The sequence below is a fragment of the Galleria mellonella genome, unplaced genomic scaffold (assembly GCF_026898425.1).
Source record: "Galleria mellonella isolate WM207_F2 unplaced genomic scaffold, CSIRO_AGI_GalMel_v1 utg905, whole genome shotgun sequence".
NCBI classification, from domain to species: Eukaryota; Metazoa; Arthropoda; class Insecta; order Lepidoptera; family Pyralidae; genus Galleria; species Galleria mellonella.
Genome location: NW_026442174.1, coordinates 3,235,588 through 3,263,428, shown reverse-complemented (window position 1 = coordinate 3,263,428; position 27,841 = coordinate 3,235,588). Strand labels below are relative to the sequence as shown.

At 35.9% G+C, this 27,841-nt stretch overlaps 1 protein-coding gene and 9 non-coding genes across 12 annotated transcripts in view; 6 read left to right on the top strand and 4 right to left on the bottom strand.

Annotated features, from left to right (window-relative positions):
* Positions 1 to 27,824, top strand: part of LOC113510784 (uncharacterized) — a 38,006-nt gene extending 10,182 nt beyond the window's left edge. For all 3 annotated transcript variants that reach the window (XM_052902457.1, XM_052902459.1, XM_052902458.1), the window contains 12 exons: positions 794 to 975; positions 4,498 to 4,615; positions 6,536 to 6,779; positions 8,695 to 8,925; positions 10,214 to 10,407; positions 17,874 to 18,663; positions 21,260 to 21,425; positions 21,612 to 21,839; positions 22,241 to 22,374; positions 23,886 to 23,997; positions 24,341 to 24,833; positions 25,953 to 27,824. In XM_052902457.1, the coding sequence (XP_052758417.1) occupies positions 794 to 975; positions 4,498 to 4,615; positions 6,536 to 6,779; positions 8,695 to 8,925; positions 10,214 to 10,407; positions 17,874 to 18,663; positions 21,260 to 21,425; positions 21,612 to 21,839; positions 22,241 to 22,374; positions 23,886 to 23,997; positions 24,341 to 24,833; positions 25,953 to 26,657 (3,597 nt within the window). In that variant the 3' untranslated portion in view covers positions 26,658 to 27,824. The remainder of the gene's footprint in view (positions 1 to 793; positions 976 to 4,497; positions 4,616 to 6,535; positions 6,780 to 8,694; positions 8,926 to 10,213; positions 10,408 to 17,873; positions 18,664 to 21,259; positions 21,426 to 21,611; positions 21,840 to 22,240; positions 22,375 to 23,885; positions 23,998 to 24,340; positions 24,834 to 25,952) is intronic.
* On the bottom strand, positions 10,960 to 11,078 carry LOC113510886 (5S ribosomal RNA). Its single transcript, XR_003402099.2, has one exon. It is a non-coding gene; the product is annotated as a 5S ribosomal RNA (ribosomal RNA).
* Positions 13,851 to 13,969, top strand: LOC113510885 (5S ribosomal RNA). Its single transcript, XR_003402098.1, has one exon. It is a non-coding gene; the product is annotated as a 5S ribosomal RNA (ribosomal RNA).
* Positions 14,459 to 14,577, bottom strand: LOC128202377 (5S ribosomal RNA). Its single transcript, XR_008253745.1, has one exon. It is a non-coding gene; the product is annotated as a 5S ribosomal RNA (ribosomal RNA).
* Positions 16,640 to 16,758, bottom strand: LOC128202379 (5S ribosomal RNA). The gene has a single exon (XR_008253747.1). It is a non-coding gene; the product is annotated as a 5S ribosomal RNA (ribosomal RNA).
* LOC113510883 (5S ribosomal RNA) lies at positions 17,242 to 17,360 on the top strand. The gene has a single exon (XR_003402096.2). It is a non-coding gene; the product is annotated as a 5S ribosomal RNA (ribosomal RNA).
* On the top strand, positions 18,909 to 19,027 carry LOC113510888 (5S ribosomal RNA). Its single transcript, XR_003402101.1, has one exon. It is a non-coding gene; the product is annotated as a 5S ribosomal RNA (ribosomal RNA).
* On the top strand, positions 19,751 to 19,869 carry LOC113510887 (5S ribosomal RNA). The gene has a single exon (XR_003402100.2). It is a non-coding gene; the product is annotated as a 5S ribosomal RNA (ribosomal RNA).
* Positions 20,488 to 20,606, bottom strand: LOC128202378 (5S ribosomal RNA). The gene has a single exon (XR_008253746.1). It is a non-coding gene; the product is annotated as a 5S ribosomal RNA (ribosomal RNA).
* LOC128202376 (5S ribosomal RNA) lies at positions 21,093 to 21,211 on the top strand. Its single transcript, XR_008253744.1, has one exon. It is a non-coding gene; the product is annotated as a 5S ribosomal RNA (ribosomal RNA).
* Positions 27,825 to 27,841: the final 17 nt, after the last annotated feature.

The window sequence follows — 27,841 nt, the reverse complement described above, 5'->3', positions numbered from 1 at the left end:
TATAAGCAAACGAATAATTGACTCGACCAAAAGACAGTTTACTGATATCCAATAGTAGTGCAAGTAAAAAAAGAATTAAATGTTTCGATATGTCACTAATTTCATTTAGAGAATGTTAAACTGTGATAATTCAATAGAGTTAATTTTTTAATTAAGTTGTATTGAAGCCGACTATAAATTTCGTTTTGTTTACACATATTTTAAATACACAATCGGGACTCGATGTAAAAGCTTTTACAGGTAAATAATACCTACATACCTGCTTCTTTATTGTCGACGTTTCGACGTGGATTGTACCACATCGTGGCCACGACAGGACTTCTTTTACATCGCGTTAAGTCCCGATTGTGTCTTTAATACATATATTGTCTGAAATATTGAAAGTTGCGATTGTTTAATTCAATCAAGTTCTTAATCTGTGTGTGATAATGTCTCCGCTATTTTAATGTTACATCAGGGGGCCTACCATGAAATATTTTTCAAAATTTCGGGGACGAACGAAACAGAAATTTGATGTTAAAATTACATAATACATGCCGTTTAAAATTATTAAAAATGTTAAAATATCGTTCCTCTGGACTATTAGGATAGGATTTATAATGAACAAAATGTTAAGCTCTATTTACTGGGTCGATTTTGGTACGAACAAAAACACGAATTTTAACCCGAAAATTTGAAATTTTATTTCATGGTAGACCACCAGTTTTCATACTTAAGTTAGACACCTAAGTAAGAAAATGTAACGTAATATTTACCTATCTGTATATAATTTTTCTTCCTACATTTGTTTTAGAGCGACGCAAGCGCATATGGTCTTCCTATTGCAAGCGCAAGTAATTTGGACATAACCATAGACCATAAGAAGTGCTGGAACCTTGGCAAATGGGGCGTTATACCAGTTCAGATAAAGCGGCTAACGGGAGTCTCCATAGAGCATGTCAAAAGGAAACGCAACACGGAGATAAATATTTTAAGGTACAATGATTAAACACGTTATAAAAAGACTTGCTGCTGATTACTCAATTGCGTAAAAAATATTTTTTTAGTAATCTGTAAGTAGGTACTTGTTTTTGCCCTTGTTTTCGGCTGAGTGAATTTAGAGGAACTGATAATGCGTAACATCTTATTAATAAAAACTATTACCAATAAATATATTTTGATAGTGTGATTGTCACTTTCTTTTAAATTATATTATTGGGCAGCAAAGATCGTCACAAAAAATCGGACAAAACGCTTCATTAAATATATATATATATATATATATATATATGTATATTTTATATTTCATCCGTATCAATTTTTTTTACTGATGATATTGACAGCTTGATTCCTCGGCTCGGTTCTGAATCTTCATGGGCTCGATTCTAATGTGTCATTTCTCTAAATCTATCTTTTAACCTTATATTTTAATTTGAGAGTTTCGCGAAATTACTGTTTTATGAACCATCATAAACTAAAACCAGAGGGAGACTTTGTACAAAAGTCGATTGCTTGGGTACCTCTGTCCCATTTGTGTTTCTACCGTGAAGCAGTTGTGTTTGCATGGCTGTGTTTCGGTTTGAAGGCTGGGATATGGCGTGAATTTACTGGGTACGGAGGAATAACACCTGAGTCCTCAGGAATGGCAACGCATGGGGGATATCATGGGCGAAACAGCATACTCTGTTATGTCCATGGTACTGCTCATGTTTATAGGCGACGATTATCACTTTCCATCAAGTGGGCCGTCAGTTTATTTGCCATTCTAAGTTGTATAAAAAAAAACAAAAAATTAAAATTACAATAACTATAACTTAAATCTATTAGAAAATGAGTTCATATTGATCCTTATAATAAAGATTCCGCTGTGATATCGAGCATTAATTTCAATTTTACAAATAAGTTTAGAGACATGGCGGCTCGGAATCTACACTGTCGTCATATCCTTTACATAGATTAAGTATCAGCGGATCCTTTAGGTTTCAATTTATGCCAAATACTAATTTAGACTATAAACTCCACTTTTTTTTAATGGATGGTAATGAAATGTTAACCCCGCCAGTGCTATCGGTATACACTGGCGGGGCACCAGTGAGGGTAGATAGATGAGCATGAGAGCAGGTCAATTAGCCCATCGTAACGAATGCAACAAGTATTAATCACGATGGTTTTCAGAGGAAACCTCCACGCGGTCGACCTGACAGGGCTTGCTAGCAATGAAGCCATTAGTCCCCATTAATAACAATTCCTTACCTTACAAAAAAGCCAAACTACGATTGCTAAGCATGGCAACTACTGGCGAAACCCCTCTTATGAGGAAGGCTATGTTCAACTATTTGGGATACCAAAGTTTCGGACAATCTTGGTACAGAATAACTAATAAAGTAATAATTAACTCTACTACATACATACAAACAAATAACTCTGTAAATGCATTTTTTTTCTTTTTCTATTTACCATAAAAATGCTGGTGTTTCCAATGAAAAGTAATAGATTAATCAGTGAATAAACATTGACCATTGGTTGCACGAGAGGTTGCCTTCACGCAACGGAGGCGTACTGCGAAACTGAATGAGATTCCGTGTGTATATCGCATTAGTTAGGAATTATTTAGCACGCGTTTGGTATTGCTTGCATCCACTTGAAATTCATAATTTAATTATGTAGTAATTTTAACGTTTTATTGATTTAATACGCAAGCTTTTGCAAACTTTACAGAGGCATAACAGCTTAGTCCTAAGGAATGGCAATGCATGGGGGGTATCATGGGCGAAATATTATACTCTGTTATGTCCATGATACTGCTCATGTCTATAGACGATGTTTACCACTTTCCATCAGATGGGCCGTCAGCTTGTTTGCCAATCTAAGTTGCATAAAAAAAAAACTTTATTTTATCATAATCTTTATTTTGTTGTACTGGTTAAAGCCTTCTTTTGTGGAAACTGTGTACAAGTGCATCGCACTCTACGACATGTGTATGTGTTTTTTTTAGTGTAATAAAAATGGAATGTAGCAGTTTTCGCTACATTTTAGTTAGTTTTCGCTACATGGTTTGCTTATATGCTGGCGGTGAACTAGTGAGTGATATGAGAATGAAATCAGGTTAGTTAGTCCATCGTAGTGAATTCACTAGGAAATAACCACGTTCGTTTCGGGTGAATCGGGGAAGGTTAACCTGATACCCTATCAGCAATGATAGCAATGAGGAGGGATAGGATTTTTAGTAATAATATCTAACAGACTCATTTTTAGGCCCTATTAGGTCGACCTTAATGACCATAATTTTTTTTTTAACGTCTGGAAAATGCTTTATGCAGACCCATACACCTTGTGGGAGGTGAATGGGTACTGTGGGAATCCCCCCGTAAGGTGGGGGTGTACCCACTAAAAACCAGACGATATATCCTCGAGATGCCATATGTCGAAGACATGGGTTCGCTTTCGTACTCACCACATCTCCGACGGCAGCGACCCGCCCCCTGATGGTAAGAACAGGTCTCCTCTCTCAAGATAGGGTGGATGGCGTGCTCACCCTACCACTCGGAGGATGCGCCGGTATATTAGCACATCCCCCAGGACCATTGGGACAATACCTTCCCACAGGTATCACCCCGGCCCTAGTGGGGAAGGAGGAGGGGCGGAACTGGGCACGCCCCTCCTTCTGCGTCTGACTCGTCTGCGGCGGATTGACGGTGCGAGAGTGGCACTCTCCCGCTCCTTTTCCGCCGCCTCCTTCTGCGATATGACGGCGTCGCAGAAGGCGAGCATCGCTTCCCACGATCTCTCACTGATAGAGCAATTGACCTGCTTCATCGCCATCTCTCCACTATCCTTCAACCATCGTGGTTTATTCTTATGGAGTTCGTCACAGTGGGCTAACTAACCTGCTCGGAGGAAAGAGATTGTTAGTAATGCTGGCAATACACCTTATCAGGTTGACCTCCCCGCGGTTTCTCCTGGAAACCATCGTGGTTAATTCTAGTGAAATTTGTCACGATGGGCTAACTGACCTGCTTTCATCCTCACCTATCATCCTTCACTGATGTCCCGCCAGCGTATACCGATAGCGCGGACGAGGTTACCATTCCATTATCACCCATTAAAAAAAAACTGACCTGCTCTTATCATCCGAGCGATATGAGATATATTATAGCGCAGAGGTTACCATTCCATTTTCACTCATTGAAAAAATTATAGCAATGAGGGCTAACCTCTCTATTACTATTTATTCCCCCCTTCCCTCAAGTGTTCCACAATAGTACCATACAATTTTAGTGTTTTAATTATGAGAGTTGTCTCAAGCATGAGAAGATGAGGCAAATGTAAAGGGCAATTTTGCCTGCAGGCAAAATGTTCCTAGTCTACGCAAGTAGTTCTCGATCCGAAAATTTGCGTTGAACTCAGATAATAAATAGGTAGTTGAAAATTCTTTTATTTTTCTCACACAATAATTTTTTATAATGATTTTTGAATTTTTTTTTTTGCGTAAAAATGATACGTTACAATTTTTTACAGAAAATGTCGCCACCCTAACATAATACTTCTAATGGGACTGTACCCAGACGTGCACAACGACATACAACTAATCTGCGAGAGATGTGTTGACACGCTGTACGGTATATTACATATTCAGGTAAGACTGAATCTATTTTCCTAACCTTTAGTTTAATCATCTGGAAGTTCGCGATCTTTCTGTAAATGTATGGAACCCGGGGCCGGCATTTTCTGGCACCTCTGAAACAAATCTTTCGCCTTAAAAATAATTAAAGTAAGTCGAAAGTATCAACGTGTTGCATCAAATTAATGATGCAACACTTTACTGATAAGTGGCTCTTGATCCTTGGATCTAGACGCCTCCCATCAAACATTCCTTTATGGCCGTTACTGGATGAATCCTATGATGTGTGTAAGGATATAAAATATTTTAAACCAGAGGGAGACTTTGTACAAAAGTTAATTGCTTGGGTACCTCTGTCCCATTCGTGTTTCTACCGTGAAGCAGCTGTGTTTGCATGGTTGTGTTTCGGTTTGAAGGGAGGGATATGGCGTGAATTTACAGGGTACAGAGGAATAATATCTGAGTCCTCAGGAATGGTAACGCATAGGGGTATCATGGGCGAAACAATATACAATGTTATGTTCATGGTACTGCTCATGTCTATAGGCGACGGTTACCACTTTCCATAGGTGGGACATCAGCTTGTTTGCCATTCTAAGTTGCATAAAAAAATACATTTTCTTAATTTAATTATTTTCACAGTGACAGTCATTGTAAAATGTAATAATATAATAGAATACTTTTCTAGCTAACATTGTTTAATTACATCATTTATTACTTTAAAGAACATAAAAAATGAACCGTTTTTCAACCGATTTCAGAAAAAGAGGTTCTCAATTCTTTTGGTTTTTTATGTTTGTTACCTCATAACTCCGTCAGTTCTAAACGAAATTGTTGATTTTTTTTTATCTGATAGAGGATATACTTACATATTTTTCTCATAGAAATTTTATCAAAATCGGTTCAGAAGTTTTGAAATCAAAATAACTGGTTATGCCACAATTGAACTCGGTTTTTATTTGTAGATAATTAAAATTAATATAATTGGAATTTATCGAATAAAAATATTAGATTAAGATTTATATATATTTACGATGGCGCTTCAGAATCCGCTTATTGAATTTATGTAATTATTGAATTACATTTTCTGTAAATAGTACTTAGATTTTAATATCTTATATTTTTTTTTAATATGTCAGTGTTATTACAATGCAAAATCATGTCACATTAACTTCCGAAAATAAATTTTAAAGTATTAATATTTTAATCCCTTTGTAATGCAATAAATTTGTAATACATAATTTAATTATTATTATATGTCTAACTGGCTTTAGGGTGCAAGGTAAGTCTGAACGTTTTTTGTTGACTCCATTAATCATGCGTCTAACATGCGATTGTGATGTAGCGATACTGTCGCTACCATGTAATTATGTTTGTTTCCTTATGCAAATACTCGGTATAATTTAATATGCGTGAGAAGCGTGTTCTATCCTCTATAAAATGTTTACTTGCTATCATGTGTGTAATTAACAAGATATAATGATCTTTCCTATGTAAATAAAAAGTGTCATAAACTCGTAACTACATGTACGAGTATGTTGAAATGAAATGTTTTTTTTTTCTGAATCCATCAAACAGTTTCAATGTAATAACTACCGGTTTAACTTACGTGTAATTATATCGAAAAAGCTCGACTAGTTTCGGGATCAATTCGTGATCGTCATCATGAGCGGCTGTAACGCGAGCGTGAGCCTAATTGCTACTTATTACATTAAAATAAAATGTGTGCTTACAAAACTTTTAACAATAAAATCAGCAAATAGTTATTCATAAAAACGTCAGACGTCCATTAAACTTTTTTTTTAAGCAACGATAGCGGCAAAGTATATGGTTGGTCTGATGGTAAGCGATTACCATAAGTAACATTAGTGATGTCACATGCGCGTTAACATTAAAAATAAAGTTATACCCTTTTTGTTTTTAATTTCATCCCAGGGCCGAATGTTGAGCGCTCAGACGTCAGTGCAGTACGCACTGGACATCGCCAACGCTCTGGTGTTCCTCCGTATGCAAGGCTACATCCACACGGACCTGACAAGCGCCAGCATCATGATATCCAATCATGGTGCGGCCAAGCTCGCCGACCTAGGTCCTTGTGTGAAACTGCCGAGGGTGAAGGAAAAGGCGGAGAAAAACTACGATCTGTACTCGCCCGAACCACAATACGTCAATATTGAAGGTATGTTACCCATGAGTTGTATTAAGTAACGGGTCCAATAAATTGTAAAATAAATAAAGCGTGTGCAAATGACGGACATTTTGTCCACCGACATAATATTTTTACTTAGAATGTCTCCATAAAAATGCTTCGAGAAAAACGCGTCAACTTTTTCATACAATTTTGCGTGATAAATATAATAGTCATGAGTGATTCCATTATAACTTCTATATTTATTTTGTCTTATAATTTCTGCATCTTTTTAATGCATCTTCTGTGTAATGTAATCTTCTACATCATTTTATTTATTAAATAATACGTCAAGATACATTTTATACGTAACTATATAGAACACTGATAAAAAAAAACGAGTCGGCTAATTTTCAAATTAGCTAACAAAAAGTTGATCCGTTTTTGAGATTTGATGCTTTAAGTATTTTTACTATAATGTCTGTACACTATTACGAGATGGTATTTAAAAAGTGAACAGTAAATACCTTTGAGGTTGTTTGTATGATTAAATCCTTTTTTATATTGTACAAGATAAAAAAAATATGTATCACACTAAATGCGGGTCGGTGACCTCCACAACGCTTTTAGTTATTACGCTGTTTTTCAACAAAGCACGTGTATATAGACACTACATCACCATCATATAATTAATTGTCCACTGTTAAACATAAGCCTTCCCCGAAGGGGGAGTTTTGCCAGTAGTTGATACGTTTCATAGGCGGATTGGCAACCGCAGTTAGGCTTTAGACATGTTATAAAAGGGACGCTGCTGCCCATCCCTCATCCTTCCTTAGTCGCTTTTTACGACACCTACGGGAAAGGAAGGGGTGGCCTATTCTATGCCGAGACCACACGGGAATTCCTACATAATTGGGACTAATTTATCTTTCTTAATGTATTTAAACAATTGAATATTGCTTTGCTACTATTCGCGATAAATTAAACGTATGTAAGTATTCATGAAGCCCGCATTAATTCGAACAGTTCATTGTGACGAATTGAAAATTACGCAGTGCTACTTTTTGTCTCGGGAAAATGACGTAATATTCCTCAAGTGGGTTTTTTATTGTTACTTTGAAGTTGTGTAATTTTTAATCTAGATCTAACATTAGTTTACCAAATTAAACAGTACTTAAACACAATCCTTAGATTTAATCATGATACGTGGAAATTTATTAAGCCTTTATGTTTATTTACTAATATATTTTTTTAAATGGATGACAATGGAATGGTTATTCCGCCTGCGTTAACGGTATACGCTGGCAGGGCATCAGTGAGAGATGATAGGTGAGAATGAAAAGGCAGATCAGCTAGCCCATCGTGTGGAATATACCTGGAATTTAACACGATGGTTACCGGGGGGACCACGTGGAGGTCTCTTAAACTTAAACTCTTAAAACATCATTAAAGCGTAACCGCGGTTGTCAACCAGCCTGCCACGTGTGGCAACTACTGGCAAAACTCCCCTTATGGGTGAGGCCTATGTTCAGCAGTGGACAGTTAACGAGTGGTATAATCTATACTTATAATAAATCTGTAGAGAGGTAAATTCTGTACATGAATAATATTTCCAAAATAACTATCAGGGGGTGATTAGTGATCGATACTGATCCCAAAAATGCAGTCAGTAAAATTTATGTATGTTCGTTATAGAAACAAAAACTACTCGACGGATTTTAACGAAACTTGGTACAATTATTCTTCATACTCCTGAGCAGGTGGGCATACTTTTCATCACGCTACGATCAATTGAAGCAGATCAGTGAAGGGAAATGTGTTTGTTACATCAAAACCACTGAACCGTGAGGAAGGACATAGGCTACTTATTTTACAAAAAACAACGGAAACGCGGACGAAGTCGCGGGCAACAGCTAGTAAATAATAATAATAAATATTAATTTGTAATACTTATGTTCCCATACAGACACACGTGAATCCAAGTCGGTAGACTGCGAACCTTTGCTATCGAACCGTTCATCAGAAGATTACCTCTTGACAAACGCAGTCGGGAAACCGTACAAAGTGTACTGCAATTCGGAACATTACCGGTGGCAGGCGCCGGAGTTGTTCGAACCGAACGAAGATGGATTCGTCCACCCTTGCTGCAGAAGCGATGTGTACTCCCTGTGCCTTGTACTGTGGGAAAGCTGTAACGGTCAGTGTAAATACCCTTAATAAGCATATTTGATGGCTTCTTACCACTATTACTTATAAATTGTGAAATAAATAGATAAAGGGTGTACAGACGGCGGACATTTTGTCCATCGACAATATTTTTATTATAATATTTGTGCAGTAACTATTTTTTTATTGATGAGTGAAAATGACATGGTAACCCCGTCTGCGCTAACGGGATACGCTGGCGGAGCACCAGTGAGGGATGATAGGTGACGATGAAAGCAGGTCAGTTAGCCCATCGTGATGAATTGCACTAGAATTAACCACGATGGTTTCCAGGGGGAACCACGTGGAGGTCGACCTGATTGGGTATATTGCTAGCTATGGGATTCTTAGTCTCCATTACTAACAATCCCTTTCCCCCCTGCAGTAACTATTACGAGATGGTGTTTAAAAAGTTAACAGTAAATACCTGTGAGGCTGTTTGTATTCATTAAAGCCTTTTTATATTGTACAACATTAAAAAAAATAAACAATATTTATCATATTAAATGCGGGTCGGTGACCTCACGATGCTTCAAGCTATTACGCTGTTTCTCAACAAAGCTCGTGTACATAGGTACTACGTCATCATAAACATATCAGCCAATTATTGTCCATTGTTTAACATAAGCCTCCCCCTGTTTATATATTACTTATTTATATTTAAATAATTTAAAATTGTGTTTCACAAAATAAAAAATGCATTTTGGATCTACCCGAGGAAGCCAGATGATTTAAGGTTGCCCCTGCTCTCTGTTTATTACTGATCGATTCATTACTATACACTAGGCAAACTTATCAGCCTTCATTCTCACCTATCACCCCTCACTGGTTTCCCGCCAACATATACCGATAAGGGAGCGTTTAAGTATTACCTAATGCGATTTTTAAAGAGTTTAGACTCTCTCTCCCACCATGTAACGCGTTGTAATATTTTGTTGTAACTCCCCTCAACGTTACGTACCGCCCAAATGACCCTTTTTATTTAAAAGTCCCAACACTAAGGTATACTGACAACGAAAACTAATAAAATAAAAATGGGATACATACAGTTTAGGGATTCCCCGTAAACATAAACGAAGGGTTGCTAATTTGAAACATTTTAATTCCCTAGTTTTTTTTTTAATAAAAAATTATGTTACATAACACATTGTTCTACTGTAACGCATTGTAACGTGTTATAAAACCTCCCCTCAAATAGCGTTACGTAATACTTGAACTTGAACACCCCCTAGCATAGACCTTTCTATTTCATGAAAAATACTTTATACTTTATTATACAGCTGCCATTCCATGGAGGAGTTATACATACGACAAGCTCAAGGAGCAGTATACGCTATGGACTACTGGGATGCCTCTGCCCCAGGACGGGACATATCCGGGGAGTCTCTTAGCGTTGCTCCAAGATGGACTGAAGCTGCGTCGCATTGACCGTATTGACGTTACAACGCTACAGGATATGTTACAAAATGTCAAAGTAAGTGTTCATTTTTAACTGATTGCCAAAGAAACGAGAGTAATGTTTTTTTAAGTTTACGAAGGAGTACGAAAGTGTAAAAAGAATTACGAAAGAGATTTATTAAATACGAATGAATGGAAATGTTGAGGTAGGATCCGCTCTTGATATGCATATGTCGATCAAATAGGCAAACGTGCTGAAGCAGGGCCAAATTAAAAGTACTCGTAACCGGTGAGTGGGTATGAAAATATTTATGAATATTGATGAAGCGAAAGAGGTTTGCGTGAATCGGAAATTCGGCTTTCCATTGTTTCTGCCTATCTGCCTATTCTGCCTGGTAAACGGGGTTACCATAGTCTATGGACACCCATCGTTTAAATGTTTCGATTTACATAATAGAGTGTCTCTTTGATAATTTCAACAATACTTGGAGTACCACTTCATTAAATTCTAAGAATGAATTAGAATGTTGGAAAAAAAGTACGTGAAACGTGATCAAATCAACTCAATCTCAAAAAAATCAAAATCAACATAACTGATAACAGTAAAAAGAAAAAAATAACAGCAAAAAGCCAACGTCACGCGGTGTTCCCAGGCAGTCACCCATCCAAGTACTGACCGCGCCCGACGTTGCTTAACTTCGGTGATCGGACGAGAACCGGTGTTTTCAACGTGGTATGGACGTTGGCAACAGTTTAATCGAATAACAACAACTAATAAAATATTTGTGAATACAATCCCTAAAGCAAATTTGTGTGCAAATGATAATGTTATTCTATGGGTCTCAACCCATTATCCAAAATAGACTATTGTAAAAATATTGTGACAGATATTGACACGCATGTCTCCCATTGGGATAGTATAGATAGAATGTAATGTTTAAATAAGTGCAGATAATATAATACTATATTAGTAGTGTACATATATTTTGTCTCCCGCGGAAAAAGAGTCTCATCTGCACAGCTTTATAAGTATGGCCAGAAACCACTTTCGCCCATTCACTTGCGGTGTGTATACAATAGAGTCCAATGCCATTTTGGACAATAGTTGACAATACCCCATCCTTTATAACTATTTTTTTTTAATTATATTTTTTGTATTGTCCATATTCGTTCTTTCTACTAAGTAATATACCTACCTGCAATTTAGTAAAAAGAAAATAATATTAACACAAAGTGTAATAATATTTTTACAGTAGTAGATTTTGGATAATGGGTTGAGACCCATAGAATAACTTTATCATTTGCACCTTAACTGCATGTGGTTTTGTCTGAATTAGATCAAGACAACATTATCTAATAATGACTAACAGTATACAAAAGTGAGACTCATCAGTATTGTATCAAATATAAAATCGATTAGATAGAACAGCATCTCGTCTGAAACAGGAGTGCTTCCTAACCTGGGCTAAAGGTGTGGCGTCGCGAGATCCTAACACCAGTGCTCTTAAAAAGAAGTATAACTCTGCCTCTAGGTCTTTCAAAAGAGTTATAGCCACAGCGAAGTCAGAGCATATTAGTAGAATTGGCAAGAGATTGGCTAGTTTGCCCTCTGGGACTCGAGCTTTCTGGTCTCTTGCCAAAGCTGCACAAGGGAATTTCTGTAAGTCATCTTTTCCACCTTTGCGCAGGGAGGATGACTCGTTGGCCCAGAACGCTAAAGAAAAGGCCGATCTTCTTGGATCCATCTTTGCGTCAAACTCGACATTGGATGACGGGGAGAAACCACCACCGACCATCACGTGTTGTAGGAGCTCTATGCCTGATATTAAATTCACGCATAGCTCAGTGCGTAGAGCACTTTTCTCCCTCGAAATCCATAAGTCGAGTGGGCCTGATGGTATTCCTCCAATTGTGCTTAGGACGTGCGCACCAGAGTTGGCTCCGGTTCTTACGCGTCTTTTTCGGCTTAGCTACTCATCGGGCATAGTCCCAAAGTTTTGGAAGACTGCTCTGGTGCATCCGATCCCTAAAAAGGAGATCGCTCAGATCCAGCTAACTATAGGCCCATAGCTATCACTTCCTTATTCTCGAAGGTTATGGAATCCATCATTAACCGTCAACTGCTCCGGTACCTAGAAGAGCACCGGCTGATCTGTGATCGCCAGTACGGCTTTCGACAGGGACGTTCGGCCGGTGATCTTTTAGCTTACTTAACACACCGATGGGCAGTGGCAATCGAGAGTAAGGGAGAGGCCTTAGCAGTTAGTCTGGATATTGCGAAGGCCTTTGATCGGGTGTGGCATAGAGCGCTGCTTTCAAAGCTACCTTCATTTGGGTTGCCTGCGAGACTGTGCATTTGGGTCGCCAGTTTTCTCAAGGAACGTAGCATTAAGGTCGTAGTCGACGGTGCATGCTCTGATTTAAAACCTTTGAATGCTGGTGTCCCGCAAGGCTGTGTACTATCTCCGACTCTGTTTCTTCTGCATATCAATGATATGTTACAGATAAGTAATATTCATTGCTATGCGGACGACAGTACAGGAGATACATTATATACCGGTCATGCAAAGATCTCGCGGGCACATACCGATGAGTGCCGGAATAGACTTGTGTCTGAAATCGAAACTTCACTCCATCAAGTTTCGATCTGGGGTGAACAAAATCTTGTTCAATTTAACCCCAAAAAGACACAAGTCTGCGCGTTTACCGCAAAAAAGACGCCGTTTGTCGTATCTCCTCACTTTCAGGGCACTTCCCTTGATAAAAAGTCAAGTCTAGGAATTCTGGGCGTTGATATATCTTGCGACGTCCAGTTTTGCGGTCATCTGGAGGAGAAGGCTAAGATAGCTTCCAAAAAGTTAGGAGTGCTCAATAGGGTGAGACGATATTTCATGCCAAAACACCGCCTGAAATTATATAAAGCCCAAGTCAGGCCGCATATGGAATACTGTTCTCACCTGTGGGCAGGAGCGCCACAGTACCAACTCCTTCCGTTAGACCGCATTCAAAGTCGGGCGGCTCGAATTATCGATAGTCAACGCCTTACTGTCCGGCTTGACCCATTGAAACTGCGCAGAGATGTTGCATCTCTGTGCATCTTCTACCGAATTTATCATGGGGAGTGTTCTGAGGAATTGTTCGGATTGATACCTGCTGCTGATTTTCACCACCGTACAACCCGCCACAAACTAAAGTTTCATCCCAATCATCTGGACGAGTGGCGGTCTTCCACCGTGCGTTTTTCAAGGCACTTTCTTCCACGCACAACCATTCTTTGGAATCAACTTCCAGCAGCAGTATTTCCGAACCGATACGACAACATAACCTTCAAGAAAAGAGTATATTCCTTTTTAAAAGGCCGGCAGCACACCTGCAATGCCGCTGGTGTTGTGGGTGATCATGGGCGGCGGTAGTCACTTACCATCAGGTGAGCCGCATGCTCGTTTGCCCCCTGTGTTGTAAAAAAAAAAAAAAAAAAAAAAAAAAAATATCATGATTGAGTTATTCGAATGAATCGTCGCCAACGTCCATACCACGTTGAAAACACCGGTTCTCGTCCGATCACCGAAGTTAAGCAACGTCGGGCGCGGTCAGTACTTGGATGGGTGACCGCCTGGGAACACCGCGTGACGTTGGCTTTTTGCTGTTATTTTTTTCTTTTTACTGTTATCAGTTATGTTGATTTTATCACGTTTCACGTACTTTTTTTCCAACATTCTAATTCATTCTTAGAATTTAATGAAGTGGTACCCCAAGTATTGTTGAAATTATCAAAGAGACACTAATTAGTAAATCGAAACATTTAAACAATAGGTGTCCATAGACTATGGACTATGGTAACCCCGTTTACCATCGAACGAGCCGTATGCTTGTGTGTTCCCATAGTATAATAAAAAAAAAATATTTTTACTACTATTGGACATCGCAGACTGAAGACTGTCATAATGGTTAGTATTAACTGCGCTGGTAGGAGGGAAAGGCAGCGGTAAAAGCGAATATGATAAAGAGGCTTACCAGTATAGTTTCCTTGGCAAGACGTGCATGAGAAGTCAATCGCGATAAAAGTACGTGAAACGTGATAAAATTAACTTGACTGATAACAATAAAAAGAAAAAATAACAGCAAAAAGCCAACGTCACGCGGTGTTCCCAGGCGGTCACCCATTCAAGTACTGACCGCGCCCGACGTTGCTTAACTTCGGTGATCGGACGAGAACCGGTGTTTTCAACGTGGTATGGACGTTGGCGACGATTCATTCGAATAACTCAATCATGATATCTAATCGATTTTATATTTGATACAATACTGATGAGTCTCACTTTTGTATACTGTTAGTCATTATTAGATAATGTTGTCTTGATCTAATCAAGACAAAACCCCATGCAGTTAAGGTGCAAATGATAAAGTTATTCTATGGGTCTCAACCCATTATCCAAAATCGACTACTGTAAAAATATTGATTCCAAAATATCGATTGATACCAATTCTAAATTTATTATCACAATCCTTGTTTGTCACCTTTGTTCATATAAAAAAAAATATTTTGCATCCGATAAGTTTTAGACTGTCTTGGTTCCATATTAAGTTTATGATGATTAAAAGTACTGTTTTTCTTACGAAGTAAACTACTAGAAGACACGAGATTCCGTATTCTAAATTATAGTATTTTTAATCTACAAAACGACTTTTTTAAACTGACATCCAAAAAAAGGAGGACATTCTCAGTCGAGTGATATATTTTATATGTTTGTTACCGCGTAATTCTATCATTTATAAACCAATTAGTATAATTCTGCTTTTTTTATATCTGTAAAGATATTCTTTCAAATTGGTAACATAGAAATTTTATCAAAATCGATTCGATAGTTTTTAAATTAAAATAACTGGTTTTGCCACAATTGAAGGCAATGTTTTTTTTTATGAAACAGAGTTTTAAATTATTATGAACAAAATGTAGTTGTGTTAAAGTTGTCCAAACATGTAATAAGTGAGAAGAAAGGGATTCTAGTAATGTGGTCTAACAGCCCCATGGCTAGCAATGTACCTATCATGTCGACCTCCACACGGCTCCCCCTGGAAACTGTTGTGGTTTATTCTTATGAAATTCTTCACAATGGGCTAACTGACCTGCTTTCATCCTCACTGGTGCCCCGCCAACGTATACCGATAGCGCAAGTGGGGTTACCATTTCATTAACACCCGATACAAAAAAAAACATGTAATAAGTAACAATATTCAAGTATTACTGAGATTCACAAATAATAATATGAACACAAGTATCAATTCGAACCTATTTCTATTAATATCTATTTTGCTGATTATCAAAAATTTGGTAGGGATTGTATTCACAAATATTGTATTAGTTGTTGTTATTCGATTGAACTGTCGCCAACGTCCATACCACGTTGAAAACACCGGTTCTTAAATCGAAACATTTAAACAATAGGTGTCCATAGACTGTGGTAACCCCGTTTACCATCGGACGAGCCGTATGCTTGCGTGCTCCCATAGTATAATAAAAAAAATATTTGTACTACTATTGGACGTCGCAGACTGAAGAACGTCATAATGGTTAGTATTAACTGCGCTGGTAGGAGGGAAAGGCAGCGGTAAAAGCGAAATATCATAAAGAGGCTTACCAGTATAGTTTCCTTGACAAGACGTGCATAAAAAGTCAATCGCGTTAGAAATACAAAAGAGTTATCAAAAGATATATTCAAAATATAAAATTTAAAAAGGTAAAAACTTATATAAAAAGAGGTTTGTCGTCAACAGTCAGGTTACTTGTTTACATATTTATTAAATTCTATTAAAACACTACATTTTTAAAATAATAGAAATATACTATCCTAATGGGAGACATGCGTGACAATATCTGTCATTTCTAACGCGATTGACTTCTTATGCACGTCTTGTCAAGGAAACTATACTGGTAAGCCTCTTTATCATATTTCTCTTTTACCGCTGCCTTTCCCTCCTACCAGCGCAGTTAATACTGACCATAATGACAATCTACAGTCTGCGACGTCCAATAGTAAGTAGTACAAATATTTCTTTTTATAATACTATGGGAGCACGCAAGCATACGGCTCGTCCGATGGTAAACGGGGTTACCACAGTCTATGGACACCTATTGTTTAAATGTTTTGATTTACTTATTAGAGTGTCTCTTTGATAATTTCAACAATACTTGGGGTACCACTTCATTAAATTCTATGAATGAATTAGATTTATGTTAGAAAAAAGTACGCGAAACGTGATAAAATTAACTTGACTGATAACAATAAAAAGAAAAAATAACAGCAAAAAGCCAACGTCACGCGGTGTTCCCAGGCGGTCACCCATCCAAGTACTGACCGCGCCCGACGTTGCTTAACTTCGGTGATCGGACGAGAACCGGTGTTTTCAACGTGGTATGGACGTTGGCGACGATTCATTCGAATAACTCAATCATGATATCTAATCGATTTTATATTTGATACAACACTGATGAGTCTCACTTTTATATACTGTTAGTCATTATTAGATAATGTTGTCTTGATCTAATTAGGACAAAGCCACATGCAGTTAAGATGGAAATGATAAAGTTATTCTATTGGTCTCAACCCATTATCCAAAATCTGCTATTGTAAAAATATTGTAACAGATATAGTCACACATGTTTCACATTAGGATAGTATAGATAGTATGTTATGTTTATATATTTATAAGTACAGATAATGTAATAACTTTAATATAACGATAATAATTTTCATATTCAAGTATAACTAAGTTTCACAAATAATAATATGAATACAAGTATCAATTCGAACCTATTTCTATTAATATCTATTTTGCTGATTATCAAAAATTATGGTAGGGATTGTATTCACAAATATTTTATTAGTTGTTGTTATTCGATTGAACTGTTGCCAACGTCCATACCACGTTGAAAACACCGGTTCTCGTCCGATCACCGAAGTTAAGCAACGTCGGGCGCGGTCAGTACTTGGATGGGTGACCGCCTGGGAACACCGCGTGACGTTAGCTTTTTGCAAATATATTTATTTGTATTATACATATTAATTAATAATTTTTTTTATCTATTACAACGTTGATCGAAATCAAAATACAAAATTTAATATAATATTTTTTTAAGTATTGAATAATGGTTTTTTATGTATTCTCTAAGTAAAAGGAAGATAAATATATAAATACAATGAATTTAAAATAAAATATAATCGTCAATTCCATAATTAACTTTTATAAATTATGTTTATTACTGTTATTGATTTTTTTTTAATGTTTTAATCCTTAATGTATTTCAAAATATTGTCTTTTTTTATAATATGGTTTTAAATTTAAAAAGATTTGCACAACGTCTCGTAGATATAAACACATTTCTGTAGCCACCTATTGGATGTAAAAAACAACACAATGTAAATCTAAAATGATCACACTTATATGTACATGATTATATTAAATGATCAATAGATGTCGCTATTAGGTGATGTGAACAATTTTATAATACGTATTACAAAATATAAATTTTATTCATTTCAGCGCAACCTCGACGAGCTAGAATACATAATAATACCAGCAAAGCTGTCCAAAAAGAAATCCACGTTCAGTTCAGCGGCATGGGACACCACCTCGCCCACCGATTCCGATTCTCAAACACCCCTTAACATTGAACATAAAGCAGTAGTTCACAATGAAAGAGACACGTCAACTGAAAGCGAAAATTGGCCAAAAAGTGACGATAGCCTACTCTATGAAACTATAACAAACATCAGAAGCAATACTTACGCAGTTCCGGAAAAATTCCCTATAGGTAATAACGGTAACACTATTACCATTAAATACGATCATTTCCCAGAAAAAGATTACTCCAGCGTTTGCTCAACGCCAATAACAAAAATCAAAGCCAAATATAAAGACATGGGTACACCAGGGGCGTTGCACAGAAGCGATTCCACCGAATACTGCAGTATACTAAGTCCAAATCGCACAGTCAATTTTGGACTTAATCCTGAAACAATTAAAGATCAAAATGAGATTGAACGACCAACAGCTAAACTAAGCCGTAGTTTCACACCCAAATCGTATAAGCCGTTACACATTAAAGTGCCAGAATTTAATTTGGACTCTATTAAAGCGTTAGTTAAGGATCAAAATGAAAATGAACGGTCCTCATACAATTTTGATATAAAGAATTATAGTTTACCAACTACGCCGATAGCTCGTAGTAACAAGTTGAGGAAGAATGCCTGGCTGTCAGGCGACTTGAGTGTGACGAAACGGAGTACAGAAAAATTGAAGGAATCTGATAGAAAGACACTAAACGAACAAGGTATTTGTTTTTTTTATAATAATAAAAATACAGCAACATTTACAATATAATAACATTTTTTATATAACAATAAAAAAAATTAAATACTGTTGGTGTAAAATGCCTAATATTTTTTTTTGTATATATTACAAAGGTGACAAACAAGCATACTACAACATATGGTTTTAAGCAAATTGTAGATACATATTTATAAAATCTCGTGCAATTAGAGATCATTTATGATAGACTTATTAAAATAAATTGTTGCCAACGTCCATACCACGTTGAAAACACCGGTTCTCGTCCGATCACCGAAGTTAAGCAACGTCGGGCGCGGTCAGTACTTGGATGGGTGACCGCCTGGGAACACCGCGTGACGTTGGCTTTTTGTTGCAGTATTTATTGTATTTAGTGTTTAATACTTTTTAACTTACCTTTTTTCATGATCGATATAGAACCTATCTTATGATCTCAAAGCTAATCATAAAATTTTGGTAATGTATTTGACAGTAGTTACCTAGAATAATTTATTTTTAATCGGCTTAAAAAATTGAGGAGGTACTATGTTCCACTGTATTTTTTTTTATGTATGTTCACCGATTTCTCCGTCAATTGTGTACCGATTTTAAAATTCTTTTTTTTTTTTATTAAATTCATTATAATTATTTTTAATACCAAAATGAGTCGTACTCACCCTAGATTTGTTCGATGCCTACTCCTGGTTGAGAGAAAAGCATTTCAAAAACATTTCTGACACTACATAATGCGGCCTTTTTAAGGGTTCTGATACATCCCCTGAAAAATAATCCTTAAGACGCTAATGCTAGACTCTCAAAGCTACTTTGCATTTTGAAAATATTATAATTTAATCCTATTATATGTAGTTAATAAGACATTCTGTCACTTGTCTTTTATTTAATTAAATTAAATTTTTAAACTCTACCTTCCAGCGTCTTAGGGTATGTTACAATTATAAAAAAAAAAATTCAGTTAATTTTTATTATAAAATTAAATTTTTGTCATAAGTATTAATAACAAAATTTTTTTATATTTAACCTCAATGATCTTGCAAATTTGTTTAGCGATTAAGCTATTAGAATGAATTGTCGCCAACGTCCATACCACGTTGAAAACACCGGTTGTCGTCCGATCACCGAAGTTAAGCAACGTCGGGCGCGGTCAGTACTTGGATGGGTGACCGCCTGGGAACACCGCGTGACGTTGGCTTTTTTGCAGTTATATTTTAACTTTTTAATATTTACAATCTTGTTTTAGAATATAAAACGCAGTCTTCACCGGAAACGTCGGTACATTCTATAATGATAAAATAATAAAATGAATAAAATTTATATTTTGTAATACGTATTATAAAATTGTTCACATCACCTAATAGCGACATCTATTGATCATTTAATATAATCATGTACATATAAGTGTGATCATTTTAGATTTACATTGTGTTGTTTTTTACATCCAATAGGTGGCTACAGAAATGTGTTTATATCTATGAGACATTGTGCAAATCTTTTTAAATTTAAAACCATATTATAAAAAAAAAGACAATATTTTGAAATACATTAAGGATTAAAACATTAAAAAAAAATCAATAACAGTAATAAACATAATTTATAAAAGTTAATTATGGAATTGACGATTATATTTTATTTTAAATTCATTGTATTTATATATTTATCTTCCTTTTACTTAGAGAATACATAAAAAACCATTATTCAATACTTAAAAAAATATTATGTTAAATTTTGTATTTTGATTTTGATCAACGTTGTAATAGATAAAAAAAATTATTAATTAATATGTATAATACAAATAAATATATTTGCAAAAAGCCAACGTCACGCGGTGTTCCCAGGCGGTCACCCATCCAAGTACTGACCGCGCCCGACGTTGCTTAACTTCGGTGATCGGACGAGAACCGGTGTTTTCAACGTGGTATGGACGTTGGCAACAGATCAATCGAATAACAACAACTAATACAATATTTGTGAATACAATCCCTAGCAAATTTTTGATAATCAGCAAAATAGATATTAATAGAAATAGGTTTAAATTGACACTTGTATTCATATTATTATTTGTGAAACTTAGTTATCTATACTTGAATATGAAAATTATTATCGTTATATTAAAGTTATTACATTATCTGTACTTATAAATATATAAACATAACATACTATCTATACTATCCTAATGTGAAACATGCGTGACTATATCTGTTACAATATTTTTACAGTAGTCGATTTTGGATAATGGGTTGAGACCCATAGAATAACTTTATCATTTGCAATTTAACTGCATGTGGTTTTGTCCTAATTAGATCAAGACAACATTATCTAATAATAACTAACAGTATATAAAAGTGAGACTCATCAGTGTTGTATCAAATATAAAATCGATTAGATATCATGATTGAGTTATTCGAATGAATCGTCGCCAACGTCCATACCACGTTGAAAACACCGGTTCTCGTCCGATCACCGAAGTTAAGCAACGTCGGGCGCGGTCAGTACTTGGATGGGTGACCGCCTGGGAACACCGCGTGACGTTGGCTTTTTTGCAGTTATATTTTAACTTTTTAATATTTACAATCTTGTTTTAGAATATAAAACGCAGTCTTCACCGGAAACGTCGGTACATTCTACTAATAGCTTCATAGAAAAAGATCAAGACAATGTTTCGATCCGAAGCCAACCAAATTTAACATTAGATAATGTGAAACCATTTACACCTGATAGTCTGGATACAAGGAGAAATAGTTTAAAAAGGTAAGTTATGTATTCAGGTCATGTTCTATACGGGGTAGTCAGAATTATTACTAACCTTTATAGGCAACTACTGGCAAACCCCCACATTTGTACACAAAGAACCCAGAGACTTACATATTACACAGTCTATATTATCAGGCAGAGTTCAAAAATACAATATACAACGTAGTTTTTTTTTTGTTACAGTACGGAGCCAACACGGAACTCTACATCGGACCCTGACGAACTGAGTAGAGAGCGGAGTAACTCCTGGTCATACAAGTCATCGCCGGAGCACAGTAACACGAAAAGTAGAATTGACGAGGAGTTGTTAGCGGGCCTCAGTGTGAAACCGCTGGTCGCGATACACGAGAGGTGGATATACGAAGCTAACAAGAAGACTGGCCGGTCTATGTCTTTACCAGAGGATAATAAGTAAGTAATACTAGTGGCGCCCTCTGATGAGAAAAATTTTAAACCGTTTAGTTATACACGTAGATCTTATGTAATTTACCGAATAACAGGTTCACTTGTATAGGTAAAATATTTTTTTACTTTTTATTTACTCCCGTATTGCCCTCATTAATTGAAGATTTAATATTATATTTTACTAATTAAATAGCTTAAATATCAGTACTTCCTAATTGGCATTTATAAAATACCTTGTATTTTATTTTGACTTACCTATCTCTTTTTCTGTTTCATAGTTTTTTTTTTTTTACATTTATATATTGACAATAAATATTAAAACCTACTACTTATTTTTATACGTAAATAAAACATTTAAATTCAGCATTAAGATGTTTTCTGCGACTCTTGTACAATTTTAATCGTAGATTGCAGACTCAAGCCGTAAAGCCAGCGTCCCACTGTGTAGACACACTACAGAAGTCTCTGCCTCAGCTCAGTGTAAAGCGACCCGCCAAGTCCTACCGAACTCGACCCGTGTCTCCCAATGTTGGGAAAAATGGTCAGTGTTCATGAATTTTATAATTGTTAATAAATACAGGGTATAAGAGGAATACTTCCGAAAAATTGTAGGTCTGGTGATAATACTAATGTGCAATATTTTCAAAATGGCTGACGCTACAAGATGGCAGATGGTGTATATTTTGTAAACCCTGTTAATATGGGTATAGAAAGTAACAACATTAAAATATATTACATCAATTTAAAATAACTGTAGTCACATTTGTTTTTAAAAATGTTTTAAATTAGCTAATATGTATTTCATATATCTCGTACTATGACTGTATTTTTTTTATTTAATTTTAATTTTACGCTTGCCGTATGGGTTAACAATTAATAGGCCGTATTGCAACAATGTGTAAAAAAGAGTTATTATTAAAAATATTTGTAATAAATAACATGTGTTATGTATCTTTATTATTTTATTGTGAGTACAACACAAAGCAAGCAATATTGGCGTACAAAGCATGTTCGTAAGACCCATTCAAAGTAAACCTTAAATCATTGATATAAGGTTTAATTTGAATAGTTTATATGCCTATTATTTTCATAACATGCACCGAAATTAGAAAACTGATTTACATCCTTGCTTTAATTAACAGTTGTGATGGTTCTTGTTTAGTAGTTTGGTGTTGGTTGTATTATTGTAATAAATAATTGAAACTTTTGCATGTTATTTTAATATTTTTCGCTGTTCAGCTTACAATTCTGCTCAACAAGGTAAATATTGTTTCTTTAGTATAATTTTTTAAATGTTTTCTTCTCCTTTTTTGTCACATGCAATGTCTTGATCTAAATATTGGTTTAGTATTGCCACATTGTCGGTGGTGGTGTAATAAAGAATTAACCAAAATAATTTCCAAAGGATGTGTAGACATGTGGAGGTTGACTTGACAGGGTATTTTGTTAACAATAGATAGAGAATACAATCCCGGTATCCCGAATGACAAAGGCAGTGGGCCCTTATATATATAGCTATAATAATTATCTCGCCATCGACAGGGAGTTCACCCTCATACCTTACAGCCTAAATGGTCGCGTACAACGCGGTTTCAGACATGTTTTCTCCCACGAACACTCAGGTTATGGAATGAGCTCCCTGCCGAGGTTTTCCCAAGAGACTACAGCATGGGGTTCTTCAAAAGGGGGGTAAAGAGGTTTCTTCAGGGTCGGTAACGCGCGCGTAATACCTCTGGTATTGCAGGCGTTCATAGACTACGGTAACCGCTTACCATCAGGTGGTTATTGTATAAATTAAAACAAATAATTAAAAATAATTTTTGAATGACCATAGACGCAAAAAATAAAATTTTGTCATCAACCTTCTACCAAAAACTTCTTCTATCTGAGTAATATATAAAAAGTTTTTAGTAGAATATTAAAATAAGATTTAAATCTTGTATTACAATTTATTAACGATGACTAGCAATCCCTTTTACCCTTAACACTAATCCATTATTATGTATTGTTATTTTAGTGTCACTGTACTTATATCTCATGATGTCAATTCAGGTGGCCACTGGGAACAATTCTGCCAGACACGAGATATTATAGCGAAGAATATTAATTTCCCCACTCGAGACACCGAACGATTCTTCACGTGGAAAAAGGATGTGGACAAATGGTATAGTATAAACGCTACCTTCATATTTTATGTCAACCAACTTTAAAAACAAAGAGTTTCTCTTTGTATTTGTTACCTCATAATCAAATGTTTGGAGGCCAAAGACCTGATTGGCGTTCAAACGCATCAAATATAATCCTACTAATATTATTAGTGTGAAATTTTGTAAACATTTGTGGTTATTTATTACTTAACCACGCTTAAATGGCTGAATAGATTTGAATAAAATTAGGTAAGTACACAAGTAGATTACATCCTAACTTAAAGGATACTTCATATACCGATTCACATGGTCATTGCCGCCGTAAGAAATGTTCAATTATTTATCTATTTTATTTCGTAGCACAATAATCGAAGAGGATAACAAAAGTGATAATGGTATAAAAATGGGAATGACAGATCAAGCAACTGAGACGAACAGCATAGAGGAGTTCATCAGAGACCTAATACGTAAGGAGTTCCAACATTTACTGCAAGAGATGTCGGACGACAACACCAGTTCGTCCACGCTCCCCAAAGAGGATGCACTCAACAAGGGCGTCGCTAACATAATGGAGAATTTGAAGAATGGCGATGATTCGGAACAAACGGCAAAGAAAGAAACTATCAAGTCATTTTCGAGAGTGAAAATAAACGGGAACAATAAACCGCTCTTGCAGATAACGTTCAGCCGTTGCGGTGAAAACAGTCTGCAAGTGCTGGACAATTGTGTGAACGTAACTATATGTGATACAAACAACGGGAAAAAGTTGAACGAGTCTATGGAGGACACGCTGATCGGCGACGACTATCATGTGAATTCGCTGAAGAGATGCCAGGCTTTCAATGCTATTCAGGTAATTGTTATATCGTAAAAAATAAAAGTAGGCATATTCTTACAGTGGCGGGGCAGGACATTCATTGGGCGAAATACATCCTGCACAAAAGCTCTGAATTGGATATAGGCAAGATACATTTTAATTATGATACATCGATTTAAAAAAAATCCCAATTTCGATTGTTTTTTTTATGTTTGTAACTTCGTCATTAATTAGCCGATTTGGTTTATTATTTGAAAGGATATGCTTCCAGATTGGTCCCATAGAAAATTGGTTCAGTAGTTATTAAATTAATATAACTAGTTTTGTTACGATTAAAGTCAGTATTTTGTGGAAGAAAGTCATAATTTGCGTCACTAAAGAGTCTTGCGTATTATACGCGAGAGACTCTGGTAACGCGAAAAAAGGTTTTAAAAAATAATTCTGTGGTTCTTTGGCTAAAAAACACCCCGCGCTGCGCCTGGCCCCTTTAGTTTTGAACAGTGACCCAGGCGATGGTCACGGCTTACGCCGTCTGTGTAACCTCAATACCTGGAATGCTAGAAGTGCCATATATGTATTGTTTGTTTGTCTTATAGTAATGCAATGTTTTCGCTATCCTTCAAATTATCTGTTAGTTTTATGCATACAGATAGGTACTTATAATCGGAGAATGTATATTTCACCTTTGTACTCATTTCGTACGGTTTAATCAATATTATTTTTTTGTATTTTGTTAAACATAAATAAATAAAAATATTTATGACTGCATACAAAATAATATAGACTTATAATGCATGTTTGATGAATTAATTTTTTTTTTATACAACTTAGAATGGTAAACAAGCTGACGGCCCACCGGATGTAAAGTGGTAACCGTCGCCTATAGCCAGGAGCAGTATCATGGACATAACAGAGTATACTGTTTCGCCCATGATACCCCTCATGCGTTACCGTTCCTGAGGACTCAATGTTATTCCTCTGTACCCTGTAAATTCACGCTATATCCCACCCTTCAAACCGAAACACAGCCATGCAAACACAACTGCTTTACGATTGAAACATGGAGGGATAGAGGTACCCAAGCAATCTCTTGTCTTTCCCTTATTATATAATAATATGAGATGAAGATTATAAATATTGTTTTAAATATTTCAGGAAGCTAGAAGCACTGAAGATTTATACATAGATGACGATTTTTCGACGCAAATGCAGGAGAATTTCGGCGGCAAAGTGAAATTGATACCTCTACACGGTTCGTTGCACGAAATACTCTGCGAGAAAGAAGACGAGTGCTGCCTGATCAAGGTAAAGCAGGAGAACGGCTGTGACACAATCTATTTCAGGTGTGACAACTCGGATACTGAATCTCGGGACGCCATAGACGGCTGTGGTGTGGGCCCCCAGGACACTGTAGTCTTCAAACGGAGCATATCGCTGATCGAAGAAAGGATACAACGCATATTTCCTAAAGAGAAAAGATCACAGACCCCTGTCACAGCTAAAAAGGTAAAAACAAGAAATGTAGATAGTGTTAAAATACGACCTAAGTCAGAGATTTTTGTACAAAACCTTAACAAAGAATCGCGAATTATGAGTAACAGCAGTCCATCTCTGCTAATAAAAGATGACAATAACGATGAGGTAGAAGTCAATATAGAGAACGTTATGTGTTACCAAGACTCGTCTTCGGAGGAATGCCTCAAATGTCAGGCGGAAAATGACGATTTCGAGCTGCTAGAAAGGAAGATAGAAGAGGACATGGCCAATGGGACGTTATCTTCCCTTACGTGTGGTTGTTTGGAGAAGATCTCCGAGGAAAACTTATCAGTTTTAAACGAAGAAATGACGGATAGAGATTGATTCTTGACGTTAAACAAAATGGCATATTGTCAGTTAAAATTTTTACACTAATATTTTTCTAATATCGTAACCTCATTCAGAAGAATATTGTTAATGTCCTATTTTAAGAGATTTAACAAACATTTGATCAGTCATAATTAGTACAATAAGTCTTGATCTTGTTTATATATCAATTACTGAGAGCGATACCACTGAGTTGGTATATATTTTTTTGTTATTTGATTGCTGATGTGTCATCAGTCATGGGATCTAATCGATTAGATTTATTATGACAAGTACAAAGTAATAATCCATAATACGCCACTCATATTTATATTGTTTTTCCGTTAATTTAAATTTCAATTAACGGAAAAATTATATAATTGATTACTGCATAATACAAAATACTGTGTGCCTGCCTAATTGTGCAATACAATTATTAACTTTCATATTAAAAATCGATATCTACAAGAGAAAGAGACGAAATATAGGTCTAGCGCAGTGCGCGTCATTTGTCGATTTAAATAATACCATATTTTGACGATAGATCTTATGGGATATCTTAAATAATAGAGCGTGGTAGGTTTTAGAATGTTAATATCTAAAATTAGCAAACGTAAATGATTATTTCAATATTGGCCCCCACTATACTGTGAAATGTTATTTATCTATCTCTAAAGTAAATTAATTTTAGAGATGGTTTCCAAGAATAACATTTCATAATCTGCTCCAGTTTACCATAATTGCTATTTATTCCGTCCTTACACTCAGCATTTAGGAAACCCAAAGATAAATGTTATTAGGTTTTCTTGTATTATTTTAGCTTACTATATAGTTTTTTTTTTAGAATTTTAGATTTACGCAAAGGCTATGTGATTATTAGATTAAGTGGCACGGTACATTCCACTGTTGTGATTTATAGAATAGTCTACACCTTTTGAAGGTTTGTTAATTTTATTCACACTATTTTATCTTTTAGAATATATTCTCACGTTAATTAAAAGAGTCTGTTTTTACTTTGTCTACAATTTTTTTTTTATAATATCACAAACCAAAGGTTATTTAGTGATCTTATTCTTGGTATCCATTTTACTACCTTCCAAAGTATGTATTTAAATGTTATATCACGTTAATTTTGAAAGTATCCATTTAAAAAGAACTAGATGTATCTATTGTTTAGTTTTATAGTTGATTTAGAAGTACTT